At 40.3% G+C, this 25,608-nt stretch overlaps 1 protein-coding gene across 1 annotated transcript in view; it reads left to right on the top strand.

The window, feature by feature from the left end:
* Positions 1 to 25,608, top strand: part of CIAO1 (cytosolic iron-sulfur assembly component 1) — a 98,818-nt gene that overhangs the window by 18,633 nt on the left and 54,577 nt on the right. The window contains exon 2 of the mRNA XM_053718183.1: positions 1,895 to 2,045. Within this exon, the coding sequence (XP_053574158.1) occupies positions 1,907 to 2,045 (139 nt within the window). The 5' untranslated portion in view covers positions 1,895 to 1,906. The remainder of the gene's footprint in view (positions 1 to 1,894; positions 2,046 to 25,608) is intronic.

Raw genomic sequence — 25,608 nt, 5'->3', positions numbered from 1 at the left:
GCAGCAGGAGACAGATATCATTTTTTCATTATCATTTAAATTAAAAAAATTGTAGCAAACTATTGGCCGCTTTGTCCAAGGGTCTCTAAGCACAGGTTTGTCCTCCCTTAGAGGTGTATTTTTGGTGTTTTTGTACTGAAAGCCTACCTAGTCCAGCAACTCTGCTGCCTGCTACTGCCTCTTCTGCCGTTCCTGCTCTGTTGTGCTCATCATCCGTCAATGCCTAATCCATAAGGGGCTGCTGTGTCTAAGGGATTCTATGCACGTGTTTGTCCTCTTCCTCCCTTGGAGTTGTATTTATGAGGTATATGTACTGTGAGGCCTACCCAGTTTGGTAATTCTTGGTTGTGTTATGTAATGTGAGGCATACATAATTCAGTAAGGCGTGGTTGTGTTTGTTATGTAAGGCCTACCTAGTTTAGTAAAGCTTGGTTGTGTTATGTGAGGCCTACCTAGTTCAGTAAGGCTTGGTGGTGTGTTTATGTAATTTAAGGCCTACCTAGTTCAGTAAAGTTTGGTTGTGTTATGTTATGTGAGGCCTACCTAGTTCAGTAAGGCTTGGTGATGTGTTTATGTAATTTGAGGCCTACCTAGTTAAGTAAAGTTTGATTGTGTTATGTAATGTGAGGCCTACCTAGTTCAGTAAAGCGTGGTTGTGTTTGTTATGTGAGGCCTACCTAGTTCAGTAAAGCTTGGTTGTGTTATGTAATGTGAGGCCTACCTAGTTCAGTAAAGTTTGGTTGTGTTATGTAATGTGAGGCCTACCTAGTTCAGTAAGGCTTGGTGGTGTGTTTATGTAATTTGAGGCCTACCTAGTTCAGTAAAGTTTGGTTGTGTTATGTAATGTGAGGCCTACCTAGTTCAGTAAGGCTTGGTGGTGTGTTTATGTAATTTGAGGCCTACCTAGTTCAGTAAAGTTTGGTTGTGTTATGTAATGTGAGGCCTACCTAGTTCAGTAAGGCTTGGTGGTATATTTATGTTATGTGTGGCCTACCTAGTTCAGTAAGGCTTGGTGGTGTGTTTATGTAATTTGAGGCCTACCTAGTTCAGTAAAGTTTGGTTGTGTTATGTAATGTGAGGCTACCTAGTTCAGTAAGGCTTGGTGGTGTGTTTATGTAATTTGAGGCCTACCTAGTTCAGTAAAGTTTGGTTGTGTTATGTAATTTGAGGCCTACCTAGTTCAGTAAGCCTGCTGCTGCCCTTCCTGCTCTGTGGTGGTCATCATCCGTCAATGCCTAATCCTTGGGGAGCTGCTGGCAAGTGTTAGTCCTCCTCCTCCCTTGGAGTTGTATTTATGAGGTTTATGTACTGTGAGGAGTACATAGTTCAGCAAGTCTGCTGCTGACAGTCCTGCTCTATGGTGGTCATCATCAGTTAGATTAAAAAATTGTAGCAAACTGTTGGCCACTGTGTTCAAGGGACTCTAGGCATGTGTCTGTCCTCCTTCCTTGGAGGTGTATTTATGAGGTTTATGTACTATGAGTCCTACCTAGTTCAGTAACTCTGATGCCTGCTGCTGCCACTTGTATGGAAGAAATTATTCTAGTTCCTGAATGTTCTCATGTCACAGTTGTGATTCTTTCAATTGTTGGCATTTTACAGCAGTGTATTTTTGTTAAAAAAAATGTATGTTTTGTGGACTTCCCATTGGCCCTAATGCAATTGACTTAATTTTGTTTTGAACTAAATTGTATCCGAATATTCGGATGAACTGAACACGAAATTCTGACAACCCAAATTGACTGAGAAATCTGTACCAAATCTTTTGGACAAAACCACATTTTTTTGCCCATTCACATGCCTAGTTATTGCAAGGTGTTTACTGTTCCTTAAAAAAAATCATTATGGAAAGTACAGGAGATAACCTGACAAGTGTAATTTTATTTGCTTGTAGGTTCTTTCCAGAATGAAGGACTCTCTGACCCTGCTGTCTCGGGTTAATGGCCACCCTGACTCCCGCTGCTGGTTTGTGGCATGGAATCCCTCAGGGACACTACTTGCTTCCTGTGGAGGGGATCGTACTATCCGGATATGGGGCATGGAAGGTAAATTATAAGTCACGGATTATCTCATATTTTTATATACTGTATGTAATATTATTATATACAGTTAATTGGACTAAAAAAATAGAGCATGTTTCTTCTGTTATGTGTGATCAGTCCACGGGTCATCATTACTTCTGGGATATAACTCCTCCCCAACAGGAAATGCAAGAGGATTCACCCAGCAGAGCTGCATATAGCTCCTCCCCTCTACGTCAGTCCCAGTCATTCTCTTGCACCCAACGACTAGATAGGATGTGTGAGAGGACTATGGTGATTATACTTAGTTTTTATGACTTCAATCAAAAGTTTGTTATTTTACAATAGCACCGGAGCGTGTTATTACTTCTCTGGCAGAGTTTGAGGAAGAATCTACCAGAGTTTTTTACTATGATTTTAACCGGAGTAGTTAAGATCATATTGCTGTTCTCGGCCATCTGAGGGAGGTAAAAGCTTCAGATCAGGGGACAGCGGGCAGATGAATCTGCATTGAGGTATGTAGCAGTTTTTATTTTCTGAATGGAATTGATGAGAAAATCCTGCCATACCGTTATAATGTCATGTATGTATACACTTCAGTATTCTGGGGATGGTATTTCACCGGAACTACTCTGTTAAAAGTCACTAATCCTTTTAATAAGTATTTATCATGTTAAACGTTTTTGCTGGAATGTAGAATCGTTTACATTTCTGAGGTACTGAGTGAATAAATATTTGGGCATTATTTTCCACTTGGCAGTTGTTTGGTTTTAATTATGACAGTTTCGTTTCTCTTCACTGCTGTGTGTGAGGGGGAGGGGCCGTTTTTGGCGCTCTTTGCTACGCATCAAAAAATTCCAGTCAGTTACTCTTATATTTCCTGCATGATCCGGTTCATCTCTGACAGATCTCAGGGGTCTTCAAACTTCTTTAGAGGGAGGTAGATTCTCTCAGCAGAGCTGTGAGAATTTTATATTGACTGTGAATAAAAACTTTGCTCTGTAATTTTTATGTCAAATTTAATTATTGTTATTTTTCTAATGGGAACAAACCTTTGCTAAAAGTTGTGTTGTTTTAAAGTTTGATGCTATAACTGTTTTTCAGTTCATTATTTCAACTGTCATTTAATCATTTAATCGTTTAGTACCTCTTTGAGGCACAGTACGTTTTTGCTAAAAAAGTTTATAACCAAGTTACAAGTTTATTGCTAGTGTGTTAAACATGTCTGACTCAGAGGAAGATATCTGTGTCATTTGTTCCAATGCCAAGGTGGAGCCCAATAGAAATTTATGTACTAACTGTATTGATGCTACTTTAAATAAAAGCCAATCTGTACAATTTGAACAAATTTCACCAAACAGCGAGGGGAGAGTTATGCCGACTAACTCGCCTCACGCGGCAGTACCTGCATCTCCCGCCCGGGAGGTGCGTGATATTATGGCGCCTAGTACATCTGGGCGGCCATTACAGATAACATTACAAGATATGGCTACTGTTATGACTGAAGTTTTGTCTAAATTACCAGAACTAAGAGGCAAGCGTGATCACTCTGGGGTGAGAACAGAGTGCGCTGACAATACTAGGGCCATGTCTGATACTGCGTCACAGCTTGCAGAGCATGAGGACGGAGAGCTTCATTCTGTAGGTGACGGTTCTGATCCAAACAGATTGGATTCAGATATTTCAAATTTTAAATTTAAATTGGAGAACCTCCGTGTATTACTAGGGGAGGTCTTAGCAGCTCTCAATGATTGTAACACCGTTGCAATACCAGAGAAACTGTGTAGGTTGGATAAATACTTTGCGGTACCGGCGAGTACTGACGTGTTTCCTATACCTAAGAGACTAACTGAAATTGTTACTAAGGAGTGGGATAGACCCGGTGTGCCGTTCTCACCCCCTCCAATATTTAGAAAGATGTTTCCAATAGACACCACCACTCGGGACTTATGGCAAACGGTCCCTAAGGTGGAGGGAGCAGTTTCTACTTTAGCTAAGCGTACCACTATCCCGGTGGAGGATAGCTGTGCTTTTTCAGATCCAATGGATAAAAAATTAGAGGGTTACCTTAAGAAAATGTTTGTTCAACAAGGTTTTATATTGCAACCCCTTGCATGTATCGCGCCGATTACGGCTGCGGCAGCATTTTGGATTGAGTCTCTGGAAGAGAACCTTAGTTCATCTACGCTAGACGACATTACGGACAGGCTTAGAGTCCTTAAACTAGCTAATTCATTCATTTCGGAGGCCGTAGTACATTTAACCAAACTTACGGCTAAGAACTCAGGATTCGCCATACAGGCACGTAGGGCGCTGTGGCTAAAATCCTGGTCAGCTGATGTTACTTCTAAGTCCAAATTACTTAATATACCTTTCAAGGGGCAGTCTTTATTTGGGCCCGGTTTGAAAGAAATTATCGCTGACATTACAGGAGGTAAGGGCCACGCCCTACCTCAAGACAAAGCCAAAGCTAAGGCTAGACAGTCTAATTTTCGTTCCTTTCGGAATTTCAAAACAGGAGCAGCATCAACCTCCACTGCACCAAAACAGGAGGGAGCTGTTGCTCGTTACAGGCGAGGCTGGAAGCCTAACCAGTCCTGGAACAAGAGCAAGCAGGCCAGGAAACCTGCTGCTGCCCCAAAGACAGCATGAACCGAGAGCCCCCGATCCGGGACCGGATCTAGTGGGGGGCAGACTTTCTCTCTTCGCCCAGGCCTGGGCAAGAGATGTTCAGGATCCCTGGGCGCTAGAGATCATATCTCAAGGATACCTTCTAGACTTCAAATTATCTCCCCCAAGAGGGAGATTTCATCTGTCAAGGTTGTCAACAAACCAGATAAAGAAAGAAGCGTTTCTACGCTGTGTACAAGATCTGTTATTAATGGGAGTGATCCATCCGGTTCCGCGGTCGGAACGAGGACAAGGGTTCTACTCAAACCTGTTTGTGGTTCCCAAAAAAGAGGGAACTTTCAGGCCAATCTTAGATTTAAAGATTCTAAACAAATTCCTAAGAGTTCCATCGTTCAAAATGGAAACTATTCGGACAATCTTACCCATGATCCAAAAGGGTCAGTACATGACCACAGTGGATTTAAAAGATGCTTACCTTCACATACCGATTCACAAAGATCATCACCGGTATCTAAGGTTTGCCTTCTTAGACAGGCACTACCAGTTTGTAGCTCTTCCATTCGGATTGGCTACGGCTCCAAGAATCTTCACAAAGGTTCTGGGTGCCCTTCTGGCGGTACTAAGACCGCGAGGGATTTCGGTAGCTCCGTACCTAGACGACATTCTAATACAAGCTTCAAGCTTTCAAACTGCCAAGTCTCATACAGAGTTAGTTCTGGCATTTCTAAGGTCGCATGGATGGAAAGTGAACGAAAAGAAGAGTTCTCTTTTTCCTCTCACAAGAGTTCCATTCTTGGGGACTCTTATAGATTCTGTAGAAATGAAGATTTACCTGACAGAAGACAGGTTCACAAAGCTTCAAAATGCATGCCGTGTCCTTCATTCCATTCAACACCCGTCAGTAGCTCAATGCATGGAGGTGATCGGCTTAATGGTAGCGGCAATGGACATAGTACCTTTTGCACGCCTACACCTCAGACCGCTGCAATTGTGCATGCTAAGTCAGTGGAATGGGGATTACTCAGATTTGTCCCCTACTCTGAATCTGAATCAAGAGACCAGAAATTCTCTTCTATGGTGGCTTTATCGGCCACACCTGTCCAGGGGGATGCCATTCAGCAGGCCAGACTGGACAATTGTAACAACAGACGCCAGCCTACTAGGTTGGGGCGCTGTCTGGAATTCTCTGAAGGCTCAGGGACTATGGAATCAGGAGGAGAGTCTCCTTCCAATAAACATCCTGGAATTGAGAGCAGTTCTCAATGCCCTTCTGGCTTGGCCCCAATTAACAACTCGGGGGTTCATCAGGTTTCAGTCGGACAACATCACGACTGTAGCTTACATCAACCATCAGGGAGGGACAAGAAGCTCCCTAGCAATGATGGAAGTATCAAAGATAATTCGCTGGGCAGAGTCTCACTCTTGCCACCTGTCAGCAATCCACATCCCGGGAGTGGAGAACTGGGAGGCGGATTTCTTGAGTCGCCAGACTTTTCATCCGGGGGAGTGGGAACTTCATCCGGAGGTCTTTGCCCAAATACTTCGACGTTGGGGCAAACCAGAGATAGATCTCATGACGTCTCGCCAGAACGCCAAACTTCCTCTCTACGGGTCCAGATCCAGGGATCCGGGAGCGGTTCTGATAGATGCTTTGACAGCACCTTGGAACTTCGGGATGGCTTATGTGTTTCCACCCTTCCCGCTGCTTCCTCGATTGATTGCCAAAATCAAACAGGAGAGAGCATCAGTGATTCTAATAGCGCCTGCATGGCCACGCAGGACTTGGTATGCAGATCTAGTGGACATGTCATCCTGTCCGCCTTGGTCTCTACCTCTAAGACAGGACCTTCTGATACAGGGTCCATTCAAACATCAAAATCTAACTTCTCTGAAGCTGACTGCTTGGAAATTGAACGCTTGATTTTATCAAAACGTGGTTTTTCTGAGTCGGTTATTGATACCCTGATACAGGCTAGGAAGCCTGTTACCAGAAGGATTTACCATAAAATATGGCGTAAATACCTATACTGGTGCGAATCCAAAGGTTACTCCTGGAGTAAGGTTAGGATCGCTAGGATATTGTCCTTTCTACAAGAAGGTTTAGAGAAGGGTCTATCAGCTAGTTCATTAAAGGGACAGATTTCAGCTCTGTCCATCTTGTTACACAGGCGTCTGTCAGAAAATCCAGACGTCCAGGCCTTTTGTCAGGCTTTAGCTAGGATCAAGCCTGTGTTTAAAGCTGTTGCTCCGCCATGGAGTTTAAACTTAGTTCTTAACGTTTTACAGGGTGTTCCGTTTGAACCCCTTCATTCCATTGATATAAAATTGTTATCTTGGAAAGTTCTGTTTTTAATGGCTATTTCCTCGGCTCGAAGAGTCTCTGAGTTATCAGCCTTACATTGTGATTCTCCTTATCTGATTTTTCACTCAGACAAGGTAGTTCTGCGTACTAAACCTGGGTTCTTACCTAAGGTAGTTCACTAACAGGAATATCAATCAAGAGATTGTTGTTCCATCCTTGTGTCCAAATCCTTCTTCAAAGAAGGAACGTCTTCTACACAATCTGGATGTAGTTCGTGCCCTCAAGTTCTACTTGCAGGCAACTAAAGATTTTCGCCAAACTTCTTCCCTGTTTGTCGTTTATTCTGGACAGAGGAGAGGTCAAAAAGCTTCTGCTACCTCTCTCTCTTTTTGGCTTCGTAGCATAATACGTTTAGCCTATGAGACTGCTGGACAGCAGCCTCCTGAAAGAATTACAGCTCACTCCACTAGAGCTGTGGCTTCCACTTGGGCCTTTAAGAATGAGGCCTCTGTTGAACAGATTTGCAAGGCTGCAACTTGGTCTTCGCTTCATACTTTTTCCAAATTTTACAAATTTGACACTTTTGCTTCTTCGGAGGCTATTTTTGGGAGAAAGGTTCTTCAGGCAGTGGTTCCTTCTGTATAATGAGCCTGCCTATCCCTCCCGTCATCCGTGTACTTTTGCTTTGGTATTGGTATCCCAGAAGTAATGATGACCCGTGGACTGATCACACATAACAGAAGAAAACATAATTTATGCTTACCTGATAAATTCCTTTCTTCTGTTGTGTGATCAGTCCACGGCCCGCCCTGTTTTAAGGCAGGTAAATATCTTTTAAATTATACTCCAGTCACCACTTCACCCTTGGTTACTCCTTTCTCGTTGATTCTTGGTCGAATGACTGGGACTGACGTAGAGGGGAGGAGCTATATGCAGCTCTGCTGGGTGAATCCTCTTGCATTTCCTGTTGGGGAGGAGTTATATCCCAGAAGTAATGATGACCCGTGGACTGATCACACAACAGAAGAAAGGAATTTATCAGGTAAGCATAAATTATGTTTTTTCTTACACTAGAGTTCCTTTGTAACTGTGTGGTTGAAGGGATAGTAAACACCTTGATTTTTTACTATAAAATGTTTACTTATGAATAGTACAACTTTGCCACATACTTTCATAATTTGTTTTGACCCCTTTTCTTTCCAATGGCATGGAGAGTCCACGATTCCATTCATTACTGTTGGGAAATTCACCACCTGGGGATAGTATATATATATATATATATATATATATATATATATATATATATATATATATATATACAAATCCCACTGTCTGGATCCTAAAAGTGTGCCTGGCTCCTAAATATTCTTAACGGCTCCTAAATTTTAAACAGATTTGTCAACTCCTGGCAAGTCAAAATTAAACTTTCATGATTCAGATAGAACATGCAAATTTCTAATTTACTCCTAATATCAATTTTTCTTTGTTCTTTTGGTATCTTTATTTGAATTTAAGCTTAGGAGCCAACCCATTTTTGGTTCAGCACCTGGGTAGCACTTGCTAATTGGTGGCTACATTTGCTTTTTCAAATAAAGATTCTTTTTCTTCCCAAAAATGCATTGTTAGCAGTAATGTGAATTTAGCTTAATTCTTCTTTTTTGCTAGGGGGTGAAAGAGTAGTATTTCGGGTTTATTGGGATTCATCACACTTAGTTTGTCTGACATAGCCCCCAGTACCTCTGGCCAGAAATCACGCAAGTTTGAGCAGGACCACCATAGGTGTAGTAAGGAGCCCTCTCCACCACATCCCCTCCAGCACCTATCGCTCAATGTAGGGTAACTTATATGCAGTCTGTGAGGCATTAAACACCATCTACATAGGAATTTGAGTTGCATTTCTTGGATAGTTGCACGCCTCGTTTAAAGGCTTTGAGCCACAATACATGACCCAGGTCTGCATTTAATTCTTTGTACCATGCCATTGTATATGTCGGAAATGAAGTGTCTTGTAGTATTAATATAATCTTATATATTACATTTCTAGGTTAGATCCCTATTCAAATCAGCTTTACGTTTATGGTTTATTAAATAATGGGTAAGTTGATTGTCTCTAAGCCATTAAGAAAATAGCTCTGCATTCCATTCTTGTAGTTGCATTTGGGAGATTAAATTGCCATTTTCTAAAGCATAATGTAATACCTCTTCTCTAAGTTTATAATAGTTCCCAGTATGGGATACCATGCAGTAGTACGGTAGATCAGGATTTTATCTGATTGGCAGTAAAGGTGAGAACACAGAGAATATGTGTGCGCTAGTGGCAACGGTTTTGTCCCATTCAAGTAATACTTTAGCTGTCAATGGGTATTTAGATTTTAGGGAGTTTTTGTAACCATGACAGTGTGCCTAAATTCTTTAATCCAAAGATGTAATTGTCTAGGTGGACCCATGCTTTGTGTTCTGTGTTGTGGGACCATTCCACTAAGTAATACTGTGCTGCAATATGAGGCTACATTGGGGACTCCCAGTCCTGTGTATTTTTTTTATTCTGGGTCTTACGCCAGTCCAGATATAATCCTCAAGAAGGTTTTGTAATTGAGGAATGTATCAAGCTGGAAGTGATATTGGGATAGTCTGTAACAGATAGTTTGACAGAGTACAATTATCTTAATGACTCCGATCCTACCCAACCATGAGGGTGGTTTGTTCTTCCAGGATAATAGATCTCTAGTAATTTCATCCTTCAGTCTTTGATAATTATATTTAAATAGGAATTGATGGTTAGCTGTAAGATATGTACCTAGGTATTTTAATTTCTTAGGTGTCACTTATGTGTTTACAATTTTTGTATATTATGCAATTGAGTTGAGATATTATTTAGTAATTCTGACTTTTCCAAAGTAAGGTGGACATTTTAAACTTTTTCCATATTATTCCAATTCTAATAGTATTTTGTGTCTCCAACTTAAATTCCTGTGATATTTTTATTACTTCTTACCTTGCGAGCCAATACTTCAATAGATAAGACAAAGAGTAGGGGCGATAAAGGACACCCCTGTCTAGTGCCATTATATATAGTAAAGGAGTCTGATAAAACCCGATTTTTTTAGGGTACTAAGCATTATTCCATTTGGGCTCCCTTCCTTTCTGGAAGTGTGTTTCCGGGAGGAACAAGATTTAACTGTTAAGTCTGTTTAATTCTCTAAACAATATAGATATTTTGCCTTGACTGTTCAAGCCCTTTACATTAATAGTAGTGAGATTGATAGCATGGTCCTGGTATCTACTAGTCTCTGAACTCATAATGGAAAAAAATAAATAAATTAGAAGGTTAGAGAGGATGTTATTAGTTTAGTGAGTAAGGAATAGAGAGCTAGACAAGTAAGCGCAATTACTAACTACTTTGTAACCATATACAACTATTATCATCTATGAGAAGTAATCAGGGGAGGTATCCCCATAGCAGGCAGTGTATGGCTTATCTTTAAAGTGTACTGTCTCATTCAAGCTGTTGTACAATGCTTATTTGGCATATTTTGATAGGGGTTGGGGTTTAGGGAGTGAGGGAGGGATAAAGGGGGGATTGTGTAGCTGGGGTATAACCAAAACTTTGGTATTTTTTTTTTATTTATTTTTTTTAAATATTTTTTATTAGGATTTTCAAATATAATAAACAAAACAAAATGTACTTTGTAAATGTCATACAGATTGCACATCAATAAAAAGGTACACATTCATAGATACAAACAAATTGAATAAGTCTGGCATTGATGCCTAGCTCTCTCAGACACATTTGCATGCAATGGAGTTCTCTGAAACATTTTGGCATTATTAATTTCCTATATCTTAAGGAGTGAAGCTTCTATGTATAGGAGATCTGATGAAGTCACATTTTTAATACAAAACGTCATACTATAATAGAGCAAATGACCAAACAGAACAATGGGCAAAAGAGATAAAAATAATAACTTTTGAACATGTGGATTCATGTCTCAACTGGCACATGTATCATATATCTCAAATGTCTATAATGTATATTGAGGCCTGAAACTACATTGTTGGCTCAGAATAATAATGTAGTCAAACATTTCAACAGCTTACTAGCCATTACAATAACAAAGAAATACACTGACTCTTGAGAGAAAAAGAATCATATGTCGACTGGTATATATATTATATGTCATAAAGATCTATTGTGCATATGTAAGCTCATACTCATATTATCTCTGTATAGCGACTAGTATAATAAGCAAACACAATGTATTATATATGTCTTATGATGTTCATCTCTCTATAAAAGATATGTGTACATAAATTCAAACATGCATAGATTTAATATTAGTTAGCTCTCACAGACATATCTGTATATAATAAAGTTCACTGAAACATAAGATAATATTAAAGGGACAGTCTAGGCCGAAATAAACTTTAATGATTCAGACAGGGCATGTAATTTTAAACAATTTTCCAATTTACTTTTATCACCAATTTTGCTTTGTTCTCTTGGTATTCTTAGTTGAAAGCTTAACCTAGGAGGTTCATATGCTAATTTCTTAGACCTTGAAGGCCACTTCTTTTCAGAATGCATTTTAACAGTTTTTCACCTCTAGAGGGTGTTAGTTCATGTTTTTCATATAGATAACACTGTGCTTGTGCACGTGAAGTTATCTGGGAGCAGGCACTGATTGGCTAAACTGCAAGTCTGTCAAAAGAACTGAAATAAAGGGGCAGTTTGCAGAGGCTTAGATACAAGATAATCACAGAGGTTTAAAGTATATTATTATAACTGTGTTGGTTATGCAAAACTGGGGAATGGGTAATAAAGGGATTATCTATCTTTTAAAACAATAACAATTCTGGTGTAGACTGTCCCTTTAAGTTCCTATTTCTTCAGGAATAAGAAATGTCAATGATACATGTGTAAGCTTGTAACCATATTGTGACGAACCAAGGTTATCCAACCCTGCGCCAGTCACTTATTTGGCACAGAAAGGGTTTTCAGCCCCCTTTTCTGTCACCTATAGCTCAAATGCTGCCACCACTTAAAATTTATTAAAGGGAAAATCTTAAGGAAAACCCCAGACTTTACACATTAACTCTAGAAATACAATTTAGCAGAAGATAACCTAAAATTATACAGTTCTAATATTCCAGTCTCTTTCAGTAAACGTGGTTCAATTATTAGACAAAGGCCAAACTTAATAAAGGAATTATTTATTATGCCAAAAATATTATGCACAATGCATTATTAATAAAAAGTTGTTACAAATAAAATTACACGCGCAAACAGTATTTTAAAATAAAAAGGAGAAAAACAGAATTGAATACTTTCCTAGTCTTCAAGATTTGCGCCAGGGGAATGGCAGAAGAAGATGGCTCCTTACTCTGTACAGCAGCTCCCCTTGTAAGAATGACCCTTATTGTTAAAAACATAAGATCCCTATACTATTTTCCAGAGATCAGGTTGCCTAACCACACCCTCCTGGGCGGGCTAAGAAACCCCCCTGTCTTTACAACCTTCAATAGACTAATTTCTTGCCTGAATTTATACAACCCATTATCATTCCTGCTAGGTAAGAAATTTCTATATTTACATATTTAGAACCTCTTAGTTTTATTGGGAGAACCGGTTTGATATCAAATATGCCATAGGTTGTCATATTTACCTGCCTTTAGGTTATAACAGCTTTAACCCACATATGTACATAATATACCAATGTCCTGTCAGTGACCTGGTCAGTTTTTGTAATGAAGAGCCTGTTTTGCATCAGGCATTCTATTGACAGCTTAAGCCATAAACTTTATCCTGTGTATCTCTGTGACTAAGAGTTTCAGTGACTTTATGACCCAATGCATACACACTAACATTTGGTGGCTATTTAGGGGGTTCTGGCACTTCAAAGAAAATACAAACACAATTCTTCTTGAAAACAAATAACTGTTTTGAGTGCAAGCTACACAGAATTAACTCCTTAGCAGCTGAATCCTGAGATATTTGTGACACCTCCCCCAATAAGAGAAGCAAAAGGGGGTGGCTACGAGCCACTCCCGATGCGTATCAAAAGGAGCTTCCCCTTGCGGTGAGAACACCATTGCTAGACAGATTGCACCTAGCAGTTTTGGCAGCAGGATGCCCTCCTTTTAAAAGTAACACACTAGTTGCTCTACCCAACTGATTGAATATATTGCAGGGCCCCTCCCATGCAGCCTCTAGTTTGTTTTGTCTCATGGGCGTGAGTACAAGAACATTATGGACCATCTCACACACTCCCTCTCTGGCAGTAAACTCCTGCAACTGTTTTTGTGCGAATATGGCATCTCTGGGTTTTGCAGGTACCTCCCCCAATAAGGTTTGCATCTTATCCAGGAATAACACATCATCCCCTGTTACAGAGGTGCCTGTGAAACCTAGTGTCTTGCTACCTATGGTGTGCTCTCTATACATATTGTGTGCTGTCAGTTGCTGCTTAACTACCATAGGCTCTTGCCCTCCCACTGGAGTAGAATTCCTGTACTCCTGCACTCTGTTATGGTTGGTAGGGGGTGGACTAACTGCCCCCCTCCTCCTGACTGTGGGTACTAACTGCTGGGGACACTGATGCTGCACATCTATCAGTGTATTTGCTGAATGGCACTGTGGGGCTGTGTAAATACACTTCTCTGTACTCCTCCCCCCTGTGCCTGCAGTCTGTGTCAGTCTCTGTCCCCTAGCCTGTGCAGTCTGTTTATAGGTCACAGCTGAGGTTACTGGGGTCTCTGTCACCCACAATCTTTCACACTCACTCTGGGGGTCCCTCAAAGAGTATCCTGTACCCTCCTCCCCCACACACTCTGAAATCTGTGGTTTTGCTGCTTCTGTCATAGAGTGGGCTAGTTTGCCCCCCTGCTCTCTCTCACAGTCAGTCTGCCACTTTGCATAATCACACAGAATCTGAGATCCTATTGACACTGGTGCAGACAAGCACACATCTTCCTTCTGCCATTTATCACAACTATTGTGTCTTTTCAAAGGGTACGGAATTGTCCCTGGCAGAGACTGGCACACATCATCCAGCGGCCCAGTCACCCAGTCATTCTCTCCCCCGTCAATCTCACCTCCTTCTATAGAATCCACTGATTCAATCACAGGTAGACACGCACCCCTCATCTGCCTTCTCTCACAAACAGCTTCTCCCTGTACAGGTAAACTCAGTTCAGGCACAGACAGACCCACACAGTCTATCTGCCTTTCTCCCCCATCAGTCTCACCCTGAACAGCTAATGGTAATTCTGCTGGTTTAAGTACAGGAAGACACACACCGTCTGTCTGTCGTTCTCCCCAGTCAGCATCTCCTCGTACAGCTTTACCTCTCAGCACAGACACCCCCAGTTCAGGCACAGCCCTGCGCACACATGCACTCTGTCCTCCCTCCTGGTCGTAATGTCTCTGAGCATTTTTACACACAGCCCTTTCCACATAAGGGTCCGCAACTAATGTCACTAGGTCACATGTAGCATTGTCAGGCACATAAAGAGATAACAATCTACCCAAATCAGTACCCAGTAAAACATCATTAGGAATATTTTCAGATACCCCCACATTTCTTAAACCTCGCCCCACTCCCCAATCAAGATATACACGTGCCATAGGCACTGCAAGTTTCATTCCCCCAATCCCTTTAACTGCTAGAGTCTTTCCAGGGATAATGTTCTCAGAGTTCACTAGCTTTGGATGCACCATAGTCACTTCTGCACCTGTGTCCCTTAGCCCTAGGGTTACCTTATCTCCAACAGTCACAGGTTGCAAGTTCTCATGGTTGTTTTCCTCTGGACAGGTAACAAACAAAATAGATGCTGGTACTTCTGAGGGATTACTTCCTCCAGCTGATTGCCCCAAGTTAATCCTCTCTGGGCAAGTGGAGCTGATGTGGCCCACTTTGTTGCAAACAAAACATCTGCGGGTATCCCCCTGCCCAGATGCAGCACTCGCCCCTCCTTTCCCAGAGGGAGCAGACACACTGGATAAAGGCACAGCAGGTTTTGTGAAGGGGGGTCGTGCAGCAGCTCCTTTACAAGTGGATCCCCCCTTAGAAAAGGATTTCCTCCCATTCTCTGGAGACCTGTTAGCCGTGTAAAAATCAGCCAGCTCACCAGCTTCCAATGCTGTTATGGGCTTCCGATCTAAAACCCATTCTTGAACTCCGGCTGGGCACAGCTGCATAAATTGCTCCTTCACCATCAAATCTTCCAGCTCCTCCATTGTGGCAACTTTTAATCCTCTGACCCACTGTTTAAAGGCTGTCATCAAGTTCCCAACAGCTGTAATATAACTCTCTGACAAACCTTTCTGCAGAGAACGGAATTTCTTTCGGTAAACTTCAGGAGTAAGATTGTATCTCCTCTGTAGTGCAGCTTTAATGGAATCATAGTCCTGATCAAACTCTGGGGGTAGTTCAGCAAACGCCTCCAGTGCAGGACCTTTCAGGCCAGGGGTAAGGTACTTGGCCCACTGCTCCCTTGGCAACTGGAACTGTCTGCAAACTTTCTCAAAGCTACGCAGGAATACATCCACGTCTCCATCTTTCTCCAGGGTGGGAAAATTCTCTGCACGCACTCTGGGAGCAGGTGGGTCTCTAGGTTCACTAACAACAGGGGAGACCGTCCCTCTCTCCAACTGTGCAAGCTGTAGCTGATACTCTCTCTCCGCCTGTCGTTCAGCAGCCTGCCTTTCAGCTGCCAGAGACTCTCTTTCATAAAACTTTGTAATCAGTTCCATGCGCAAACTTGCATCCACTGAGCCCATATGTTTAAGAACAGTTTGCAAATAACAGTCCAATGGATCCCCAGATCCTGATGAATCACCGCCCACAGCTGCAGACATCTCTCCTGAGACTTCAACTGGTGTGATTTGGCTGTTATCATATTCAACAAGAGCTTGTATTAGTGAATCTTTGTTCTTTGAACGTATTGGAATATCCCGCTCCTGGCATAGGAGTATCAGTGCCTCTCTAGATCGCTGCTCGTATGCCTCCATAGCAAAAATAAAATAGAAAAGAAAAACAGAGAATAGAGAAGGGGACTGTTTGCAATGTGTGACTATATAATGCACTGAGTTTTAGCCTTTGGAAATTGTAAGAAACAATTTCTTTTAGTACCGGGATTTTCACACTAGCAAATCCACAAGCACTAAAATCTAATAATAAAAAAAATTATCTACACCGCTGCCCACCAATTTGTGACGAACCAAGGTTATCCAACCCTGCGCCAGTCACTTATTTGGCACAGAAAGGGTTTTCAGACCCCTTTTCTGTCACCTATAGCTCAAATGCTGCCACCACTTAAAATTTATTAAAGGGAAAATCTTAAGGAAAACCCCAGACTTTACACATTAACTCTAGAAATACAATTTAGCAGAAGATAACCTAAAATTATACAGTTCTAATATTCCAGTCTCTTTCAGTAAACGTGGTTCAATTATTAGACAAAGGCCAAACTTAATAAAGGAATTATTTATTATGCCAAAAATATTATGCACAATGCATTATTAATAAAAAGTTGTTACAAATAAAATTACACACGCAAACAGTATTTTAAAATAAAAAGGAGAAAAACAGAATTGAATACTTTCCTAGTCTTCAAGATTTGCGCCAGGGGAATGGCAGAAGAAGATGGCTCCTTACTCTGTACAGCAGCTCCCCTTGTAAGAATGACCCTTATTGTTAAAAACATAAGATCCCTATACTATTTTCCAGAGATCAGGTTGCCTAACCACACCCTCCTGGGCGGGCTAAGAAACCCCCCTGTCTTTACAACCTTCAATAGACTAATTTCTTGCCTGAATTTATACAACCCATTATCATTCCTGCTAGGTAAGAAATTTCTATATTTACATATTTAGAACCTCTTAGTTTTATTGGGAGAACCGGTTTGATATCAAATATGCCATAGGTTGTCATATTTACCTGCCTTTAGGTTATAACAGCTTTAACCCACATATGTACATAATATACCAATGTCCTGTCAGTGACCTGGTCAGTTTTTGTAATGAAGAGCCTGTTTTGCATCAGGCATTCTATTGACAGCTTAAGCCATAAACTTTATCCTGTGTATCTCTGTGACTAAGAGTTTCAGTGACTTTATGACCCAATGCATACACACTAACATTTGGTGGCTATTTAGGGGGTTCTGGCACTTCAAAGAAAATACAAACACAATTCTTCTTGAAAACAAATAACTGTTTTGAGTGCAAGCTACACAGAATTAACTCCTTAGCAGCTGAATCCTGAGATATTTGTGACACATATTGTTGGCACTGAATAGTAATTTAATAAAGAGCTTCAGAGCATACTAAAGAAGCTTACCAACCAGTACCATGGCAGAAAAATCCACTGACTTTTGAGAGAAGAAAAAAGTAAGCTTGTACTTATAAAATTGACACTGAATAGTACTTATTGATATAATTATTAAAGGGACATTAAACACTTTAAGATGGTAATATAAAATGATAAATTGTATATAATAAAACAACTCTGCAATATACTTTCATTATTTATTTTGTCCTCTTTGCCTGTAATTCCATTCTGATATTGTGAGCTTTTCAGTTCCTGTTAGAAATGGAAGTGCAGAACACTGTTAAATCCAGCACAACCATTGGCTGCACACTCTAATGACCTATGTATAACTGTCCCTAATTGGCCACAGCAGAGAAGGTAACACAAGTTACAACATGGCAGCTCCCAGTGTTTTATAGACACTAAAACTTTACACTTATTTTGTCACTTTTTAAACAACTAATGAAACTTTAAAAAATACATCTACATGTTAGTCATGGACTAATCTTTTCTTTGAATGCATCATTCTATCTAGCATGTAATTAGTGTTTAATGTCCCTTTAAGTTACGGTTATTACAAGAGAAACCGTGCTATAAGGGTCCAGATAAATCAAAAACTATTTGGATACTTTTAATGGGGGTTTTAGCTGGGCAGCTAGAGGAAATATGTTCTAATTATGGATAAGGCTTTGAGGAGCTGAAAGAAAGGGTGCAAGTAAACTTAATACTTACCCTGCAGGATAGTACTTAAAGTCTTGGGATTGGTGATAGTGTAAGGGACCATCAACATATGCTCAAGATACTGAGCATGTAGTAATGATATACAGTAATCTGGGTAATTGCCTGGAATATTAATTCCAATTGGTAGGGAGCGTATTAACATGGGATAATAGGGTGATATAAAGTCCGTGAGCTTAGATTATGATTATAACTATATCAGTAGTAGACTCAAGGGGAATACATTTCCATAGTCTTAAACATTTAAACTCTATCATTCAGGTACGGCCCTATACCTGGCCAACAGGTAAACCGTTTATAGTAGTGGGTAGGAAATTCCTAGAAATTATCAGTTATTCTTCACTAAGTCACGTATAATATAATTTTGGCTCCCAAGAAAAGTAGAAAATGTTATACCCGGAAATACTGTACATGTTATTTAAAAAAGGTGTATAAGTAAACTAATTATATTATTGTGCAAACCATTCCTAATGAATCTAATAGAAAGGGATCCTCAATATAAATGGATCCATCTTTGGGGGTAAGAATACAATATATATAAATTTGGTTATGAACTCTCCCATACATTACAACCATGGTTTAAATACTATTGTGTGCACCCTAACTGGTGGCCTTTCACTTCATATCAGTATATTAAACGTTAACTTACAATCCAGGCATAACCAGTAACAACTATTATTTAGTGAATTAACAGTGTGAGAAGTATGTAAAAAGTCCAAAAATATAAATAGAAACCTCAAACCAAACATTTTTAACTTGCAGCAAAGTGGTTTAACATTAGAGGCAATATTTGCTCAGGGAATTTAACCCACTCCAGAGCGACTTTGAATATGCAGGAGAGATGAACCACCTTTGGGCCAATAAAGAGTGTCATAGATACTCTGGGGCAGCGTACAAAGACCCATAATCATATCCCAGTTGTCCGTTGTCAGCTATGTTGGTTCTCAGCGATCCATGAGGAAAATGCACATCCTGTATGCCAACAAATTTGTAGGAACTTAGGTTACCATAGTCCGGTTAGAAATCCACCCCAGGGAAAATGCATACTCCGCTGAGTTGCTGCTGTTCACGGACAAGCAACCTTACTCCATCAGCAGAGCGAGGAAACAATATTACACATGAGGCCTGCGGCAGGGTGATGTAGGTCTCCATGCTAGCTGTGAGCACAAGGGGCTCTTGTGGTGGGCAATCCCCCATAAACGCCTGCCGCAGTCCCAGACCTTCCATGGATGCTGGTTCCAGTTGTACAGGTGAGAGTTCGTTATATGTGAAACTCGTATCTTTGGGAATGAGCTTTTCTCGCTGTGTATGGCTAGCATCTGGTTGCATAGGGTCCGGATATAAGAAAGTTAAGATTGCGCCAAGGCCTCTCTGGAGGTCTCGAAGATGTGGAGCTAGCTGCTCCTGCATATTTCGTTTCCACTCTTCCATGGCTATCATTTTGCCAGATTCACTGCCACTGTTTGCTGGGGTATCTATTGCACCCTCATGAATAAGGTGTTTGTTGAGAGGTCAAACAGTGGAGATAGATGCAGATAGATGAAAGGCCGCAACCAAAAACTTTCAACGGCCAGTAGCTAAACGTGTTCCTGAAAAGCAGCCAGGTTTTAGCTTTGCCTGCAGCAATATTCTCTTCTAAAGGTAGATCTTGCAATTAGTTGTCTCATTTTTATAAAGGTAATCAGTGGATTGTTTAGATGTCAAGGAGAGCTTTTAAATTTGCAGCTTAACATGGCCGCTGCCTGGACCCGCCCCCAAACTTTTGTATTTTGATCTTTTAAAAATTGAGTTTATCTAGGATTCAATTAAACACAGAAAATGGAAGGTTAGTTCCAACATCATATCCTCCTGCAATTTTGTTTGTCTTTAGCTGTTAATAATGCTCTTAGGGTTTTTCTATTAGATATTCTAAGTAACCTGGTAGGTAAGTGTTCTTAGTAAATTATATATTTTAAGGCTAAACTGACATTACACAATTTGTTACAGGTAAACTTCAATATATTTTGCTGTTCCCCCTGTAAGCAGTACCAATAATAGCATCACTTCCCGTGAGTTTTATCCCAAACAAAAAGGTTACTGTGGAGCGCCTGTGAAATCAACGTTTTAGTCATGTGCTACATGACTAGGGACTAAAGGTCGGAAATATTGTCTTATTGTGCACTTTGGTGTCCCAATAAATTTGTGGATTATAAAGAGTTGGTGAGTGCTGCTGTCTCATCGTTTTTACTGTTCATGGTTCTAGACAGATGTGTGTAAAGAAGCATGCCTTTCGCTGTGCGTTTCTTCTGGGACATTTGTCCGGATGGAGAGTTCAGAATAAAAGGCATCTAGGTCTGTTCTAGGCTTGTATGTGGCTGTTTTGTTATTATGCGTTGCATTGATAGCTACGGAGAATCCCCAACGATATTGGATCTTGTAAGTGCGTAAGGTTGTTGTAATAGATGAAAGTTCCCTCCTTTTATAGAGTTGCAGGAGAAAGGTCAGAAAATAAGAGAATGTCTATATTGGCATGATGTACTGGATGTTTAGCCCTGGCACATTTAAGAATTTCCTCTTTATCATGTAAATTTAGAAACGTTACAATAATGTCCTTTGGGGGAGCCTTATTTGGTGGTTTGGGCCTCAAGGTCCTGTGGTCTCTTTCTATAGGAACTTCTGGGGAAGATGGTGTTCCTTTTAATGTGCAGAAGATACTCTTGCAAATATACTTCAATAGCAGGGGAATGGATAGTTTCTGAAACTCCCCGTATAAGTATGTTGTTTCGCCTACAGCGATTGTTGAGATTTTTGTTGTAGGTTAATCTGAGTATTCTTGCATTGCTTCTACATAGTCACTCTGTTGTTCAGTGTGCTTAGATTTTTTGTTGTAGGTTAATCTGAGTAGTTTCTTGCGTTGCTTCTACTTAGTCACTCTGTTGTTCAGTGTGCTTAGATCCAAAAAGGCTGCGCATCTCGTGCATAACACTCTTAATATCTTTAGTTATGGGATGCATTTGAGATGATTCTGAGCTATGGACTTGAGCTATTATGCTTTGCTGGCCTTTAGCAGCCCCTTCTTTTAGGGTGTCTGGAGGTTGTTCGATTAGCTTAAGATTCTGATTGGGCATTTTTGAATTACAATTTTTCTCCATTTTACCTTGCTTCTTATTAGGCATTACAATAGTAACTGTGTAGAAGAGGTGTATAGCTAAATTCAATGTTTAAAAGTCTTCTGCCCCTTTAGGAGTATGAGTTTTCCATGCGGTGGGGATGGTACAGCTGTAGGTGTCTGTTCATGCAAGAATATGTAGCCAATAGTGTTATGCTTGTAGCGTAACACACTAGTTTCAAAACAGTACACTGTTCATTATAGAGATGTTATTGTGCCTAGGAAATAACCTTATAGAACAGTGTCTTATATAGGCAGTGTTATTTACACTCACTTTCTATTTACTTTCTGTTGTATGAGCTGCACTTTCAGGTGCTAAAGAGTATAGGTGCTGCTTTATGCTACAGACAGTTGTTGGTTTATTTGTATTTGCTTGGGCAAAACAGTGTTGTCTGGTCTGTAATTTTGATTCATAAATAATAACTGTGGAGAGCAGAAGTGAATAGCCCAATCTTGGTCTTTTTATGCTCGTTTGCTAGTTATTGCTTTTTTTGCACGGTTATTAAATGGATAGTAAACCCAATTTTTTTTTCTTTCATAATTCAGATTCACAACGCTAAATTAAAATAACTACACCACACCGAGTTTTTCCAGCAAGAGCCCATAATATATCAAGGCATCACAGACCACATAAACTGGGACACGGTCAGTACATACCACCACTGACGATATATCACCCATGCATAGTCTCTCCTTAAAGGGATGGTAAACCCAAATATTTTATTTCCTGATTCAGAGAGAGCATGCAATTTTAAGAAACTTTCTAGTTTACTCCTATTATCAATTTTTCTTCATTCTCTTGGTATCTTTATTTGAAAAAGCAGGAATAAAAGCTTTGGAGCCCATTTTAGGTCCAGAACTTGGGTTGCACTTGCTGATTGGATGGCTAAATGTAGCCACAAATCAGCAAGCCCTATCCAGGGTACTGAACCAAAAATAGTCTGTCTCCAAAGCTTTCATTCCTGCTTTTTCGAATAAAGATACCAAGAGACTGAAGAAAAATTGACAATAGGAGTAAACTAGAAAGTTGCTTAAAATTGCATGCTCTATCTGAATCATGAAAGAAAATATTTGGGTTTACCATCCCTTTTAAGGAGAGACTATGGGGCCCATTTATCAAGCTCCGGACGGAGCTTGAGGGAGCAGCGGTCTAAAGAACGCTGCTCCGTAACCTGTCCGCCTGCTCTGAGGAGGCGGACAGACATCGCCGCAATTCAACCCGATCGAGTTTGATCGGGTTGATTGACACCCCCCTGGCCGCAAATCTGCAGGGGGCGGCGTTGCACCAGCAGCTCACAAGAGCTGCTGGTGCAATGCTGAATATGGAGAGTGTATTGCTCTCCGCATTCAGCGAGGTCTGACGGACCTGATCCGCACTGTCGGATCAGGTCCAATAGACCTTTGTTAAATAGGCCCCCATGCGTAGGTGATATATCGTCAGTGGTGGTATGTACTGACCGTGTCCCAGTTTATGTGGTCTGTAATGCCTTGATATATTATGAGCTCTTGCTGGAAAAACTCTGTGTGGTGTAGTTATTTTAATTTAGTGTCGTGATGAATGGGCCCTGCGGCCTAATATCTCACCACTTTCCAGAGGTCCGCCTAGGTGTGGGCTCTTTTTGGCAGAAGTACTGCTTGTATGGGTCCTGAGTGCCGGCTCTGATGTGAGCTAAGTGAGATGTGGATGCGGTGCTCACTTTAAAGGTTGAAGATCTGGTGCGCCATGTGTTGCGCTGCAGAGCAGTCAGAAATCTCTCACAACTTAGCGGGCCGCTGCAATAAAAGCCATCCGGAGTGTGCAGGCTTCTTATCTTTAATCTTGGCCACTTTAAGGGTACAGTTAGGATAAGGGGTATGCCCGTTTTATGTTTAGTCTGCCATGGGGATGAGGAGCCGTTTTAGTGAGTGCCCATACACCGCTGCGTGTATTGTCTTTTCATATGCTGAGCATGTGCAAAAGTTCACTGTGTATACATATGAGTCAGTGACTGGCTGATGGCTGTCACATGATACCGGGGACCTGCAAATGGACGTAAATTTTGAAATTTGTCAGAAAAAATCTACTGCTCGTTTTAAAATTCATAGTAAGTGCTATTGCATTGTCTTTTTATTATGCATTTGCCGATTATGTCATTCTACTGTATTTAATGGTAAAGTAAGTAAATTAAAACATCTCTTACAATCGCAGGCTCTATCTGGGCTATGAAAGTTTCAATTTTTGACTAGGAGGGTTGAAGTTGGCCGCAGATTAGTTGTATAAAAATAAGCATAGAAAGTTAAATTTTGAGAGCAGACGAGATCCACTTTAAACAAATTGTAACTAACCATTAGTCATTTAAAAACTTGATTATTGAGGTTCTTTATCATCAAGTTGTCAAATGTCTGTTTTATATATTGTTTCACATTACCACGGTGCATAAATATTCTACTTCGTGTGTGTTGTTATCATCTCCCTTTCAGTTAAATGTTTTTTAGCAAATCATTTTGACACATTATGTAAAACATACTCTTTTAAATGCACAGTAGAAAATTATAGACTTCAAGGGACATGAAACCCACATTTTTTTTTTGTTTCATGATTCAGATAGTGCATGTGATTTTAAACAACTTTTTCATTTACTTCTATTATTCATTGTCTTTGTTCTTTTTATATCCTTTATTGAAAAGCAAGGACGTAAGCTTAGGAGCTGGCACATTACTATATTACTATAGGGCAGCGGATTTGCAAGAATGTTATCCATTTGCAGCAGTATTTCCTGACATGTAGTGCTCCAGATGCCTACCTAGGTATCTCTTCAACACAGAATATCATGGGAACGAAGCAAAGGAATAGGGATCTAAATTCCTCCTGTATTTGTTTGATACTTTTTGCCTCTTAAAAAGATAGGGGTCGGTTTATGAAGCAGCGGATGCTGCTTCCGACCCACTCCGCTTCGGTTCCGACTGAAGCGAAAGTTAAGAAGCAGCGGTCCTAAGACTGCTGCTCCTTAACTCGTCCGCCACCTCTGAGGTGTCTGACAGTAATCAGCCCGATTGAATACGATCGGTTGATTGACACCCCCTGCTAGCGGCCGTGAATCTGCAGGGGGCGGTATAGCACCAGCAGTTCACAAGAACTGCTGGTGCAATGATAAATGCCGACCGTGTATGCTGTCGGCATTTATCGATGTGCGACGGACATAATTCGCTATAGCGGATCACGTCTGTCCGCACCATGATAAATTTACCCCATAGTATCATCGTTGTACTTTTACCTTTTGTAACCATGGACAGCACTGCAGAATTTGCTTGCGCTTTATAAATAAAGTATAATAATAATAATTAAAATGTAATTAAATTGGAAACATTTTTAAAATGGTAGGCAAAAAAAGTGGTATCACAAAAGAATATTTTTGGGTTTCATATCCATATACTGCATATCTGTGTTGTCTTAGCCAACAACTCACTAGAAATGGGCCAGCGAAGACATTTATTACTATCTAATTTCATATTATTGTAGACAGAGTGGACCAATGGCACCACCTAATGGATTAGTTATAGGCCAGTATTTTATATTACCTTATTTTTATTCATTCTTGGCCTTGGGATGCCGTGTATTATTGTCAACATTTATTCACACAAACAATTAGGGGAAAGAGAAACCCACTGGTTGCAGAAGAATACACTTATTAGCACTCTCTTATTCCATTCTTGCAAAAAGTGATTAACCCCTTAATGACCGGACCATTTTTCAATTTTCTTACCCTTAATGACAATGGCTATTTTTACATTTCTGCACTGTTTGCGTTTAGCTGTAATTTTCCTCTTACTCGTTTACTGTACCCACACATATTATATACCGTTTTTCTCGCCATTAAATGGACTTTCTAAAGATACCATTATTTTCATCATGTCTTATAATTTACTAAAAAAAAAAAAATAATAAAATATGAGGAAAAAATGGAAAAAAACACACTTTTTCTAACTTTGACCCCCAAAATCTGTTACACATCTACAATCACCAAAAAACACCCATGCTAAATAGTTTCTAAATTTTGTCCTGAGTTTAGAAATACCCAATGTTTACACGTTCTTTGCTTTTTTGCAATTTATGGGGCAATAAATACAAGTAGCACTTCGCTATTTCCAAACCACTTTTTTTCAAAATTAGCGCTAATTACATTGGAACCCTGATATCTGTCAGGAATCCCTGAATATCCCTTGACATGTATATATATTTTTTTAGAAGACAACCCAAAGTATTGATCTAGGCCCATTTTGGTATATTTCATGCCACCATTTCACCGCCAAATGCGATCAAAAAAAAAAAAGAAGTTCACTTTTTCACAAAATTTGTCACAAACTTTAGGTTTCCCACTGAAATTATTTACAAACAGCTTCTGCAATTATGGCACAAATGGTTGTAAATGCTTCTCTGGGATCCCCTTTTTCAGAAATAACAGACTTATATGGCTTTGGGGT

The sequence above is a fragment of the Bombina bombina genome, chromosome 6, assembly GCF_027579735.1.
Source record: "Bombina bombina isolate aBomBom1 chromosome 6, aBomBom1.pri, whole genome shotgun sequence".
NCBI lineage: Eukaryota > Metazoa > Chordata > Amphibia > Anura > Bombinatoridae > Bombina > Bombina bombina.
Note: the sequence above shows the minus strand (reverse complement) of the source record. Positions and strands in the feature narration are given on the sequence as shown.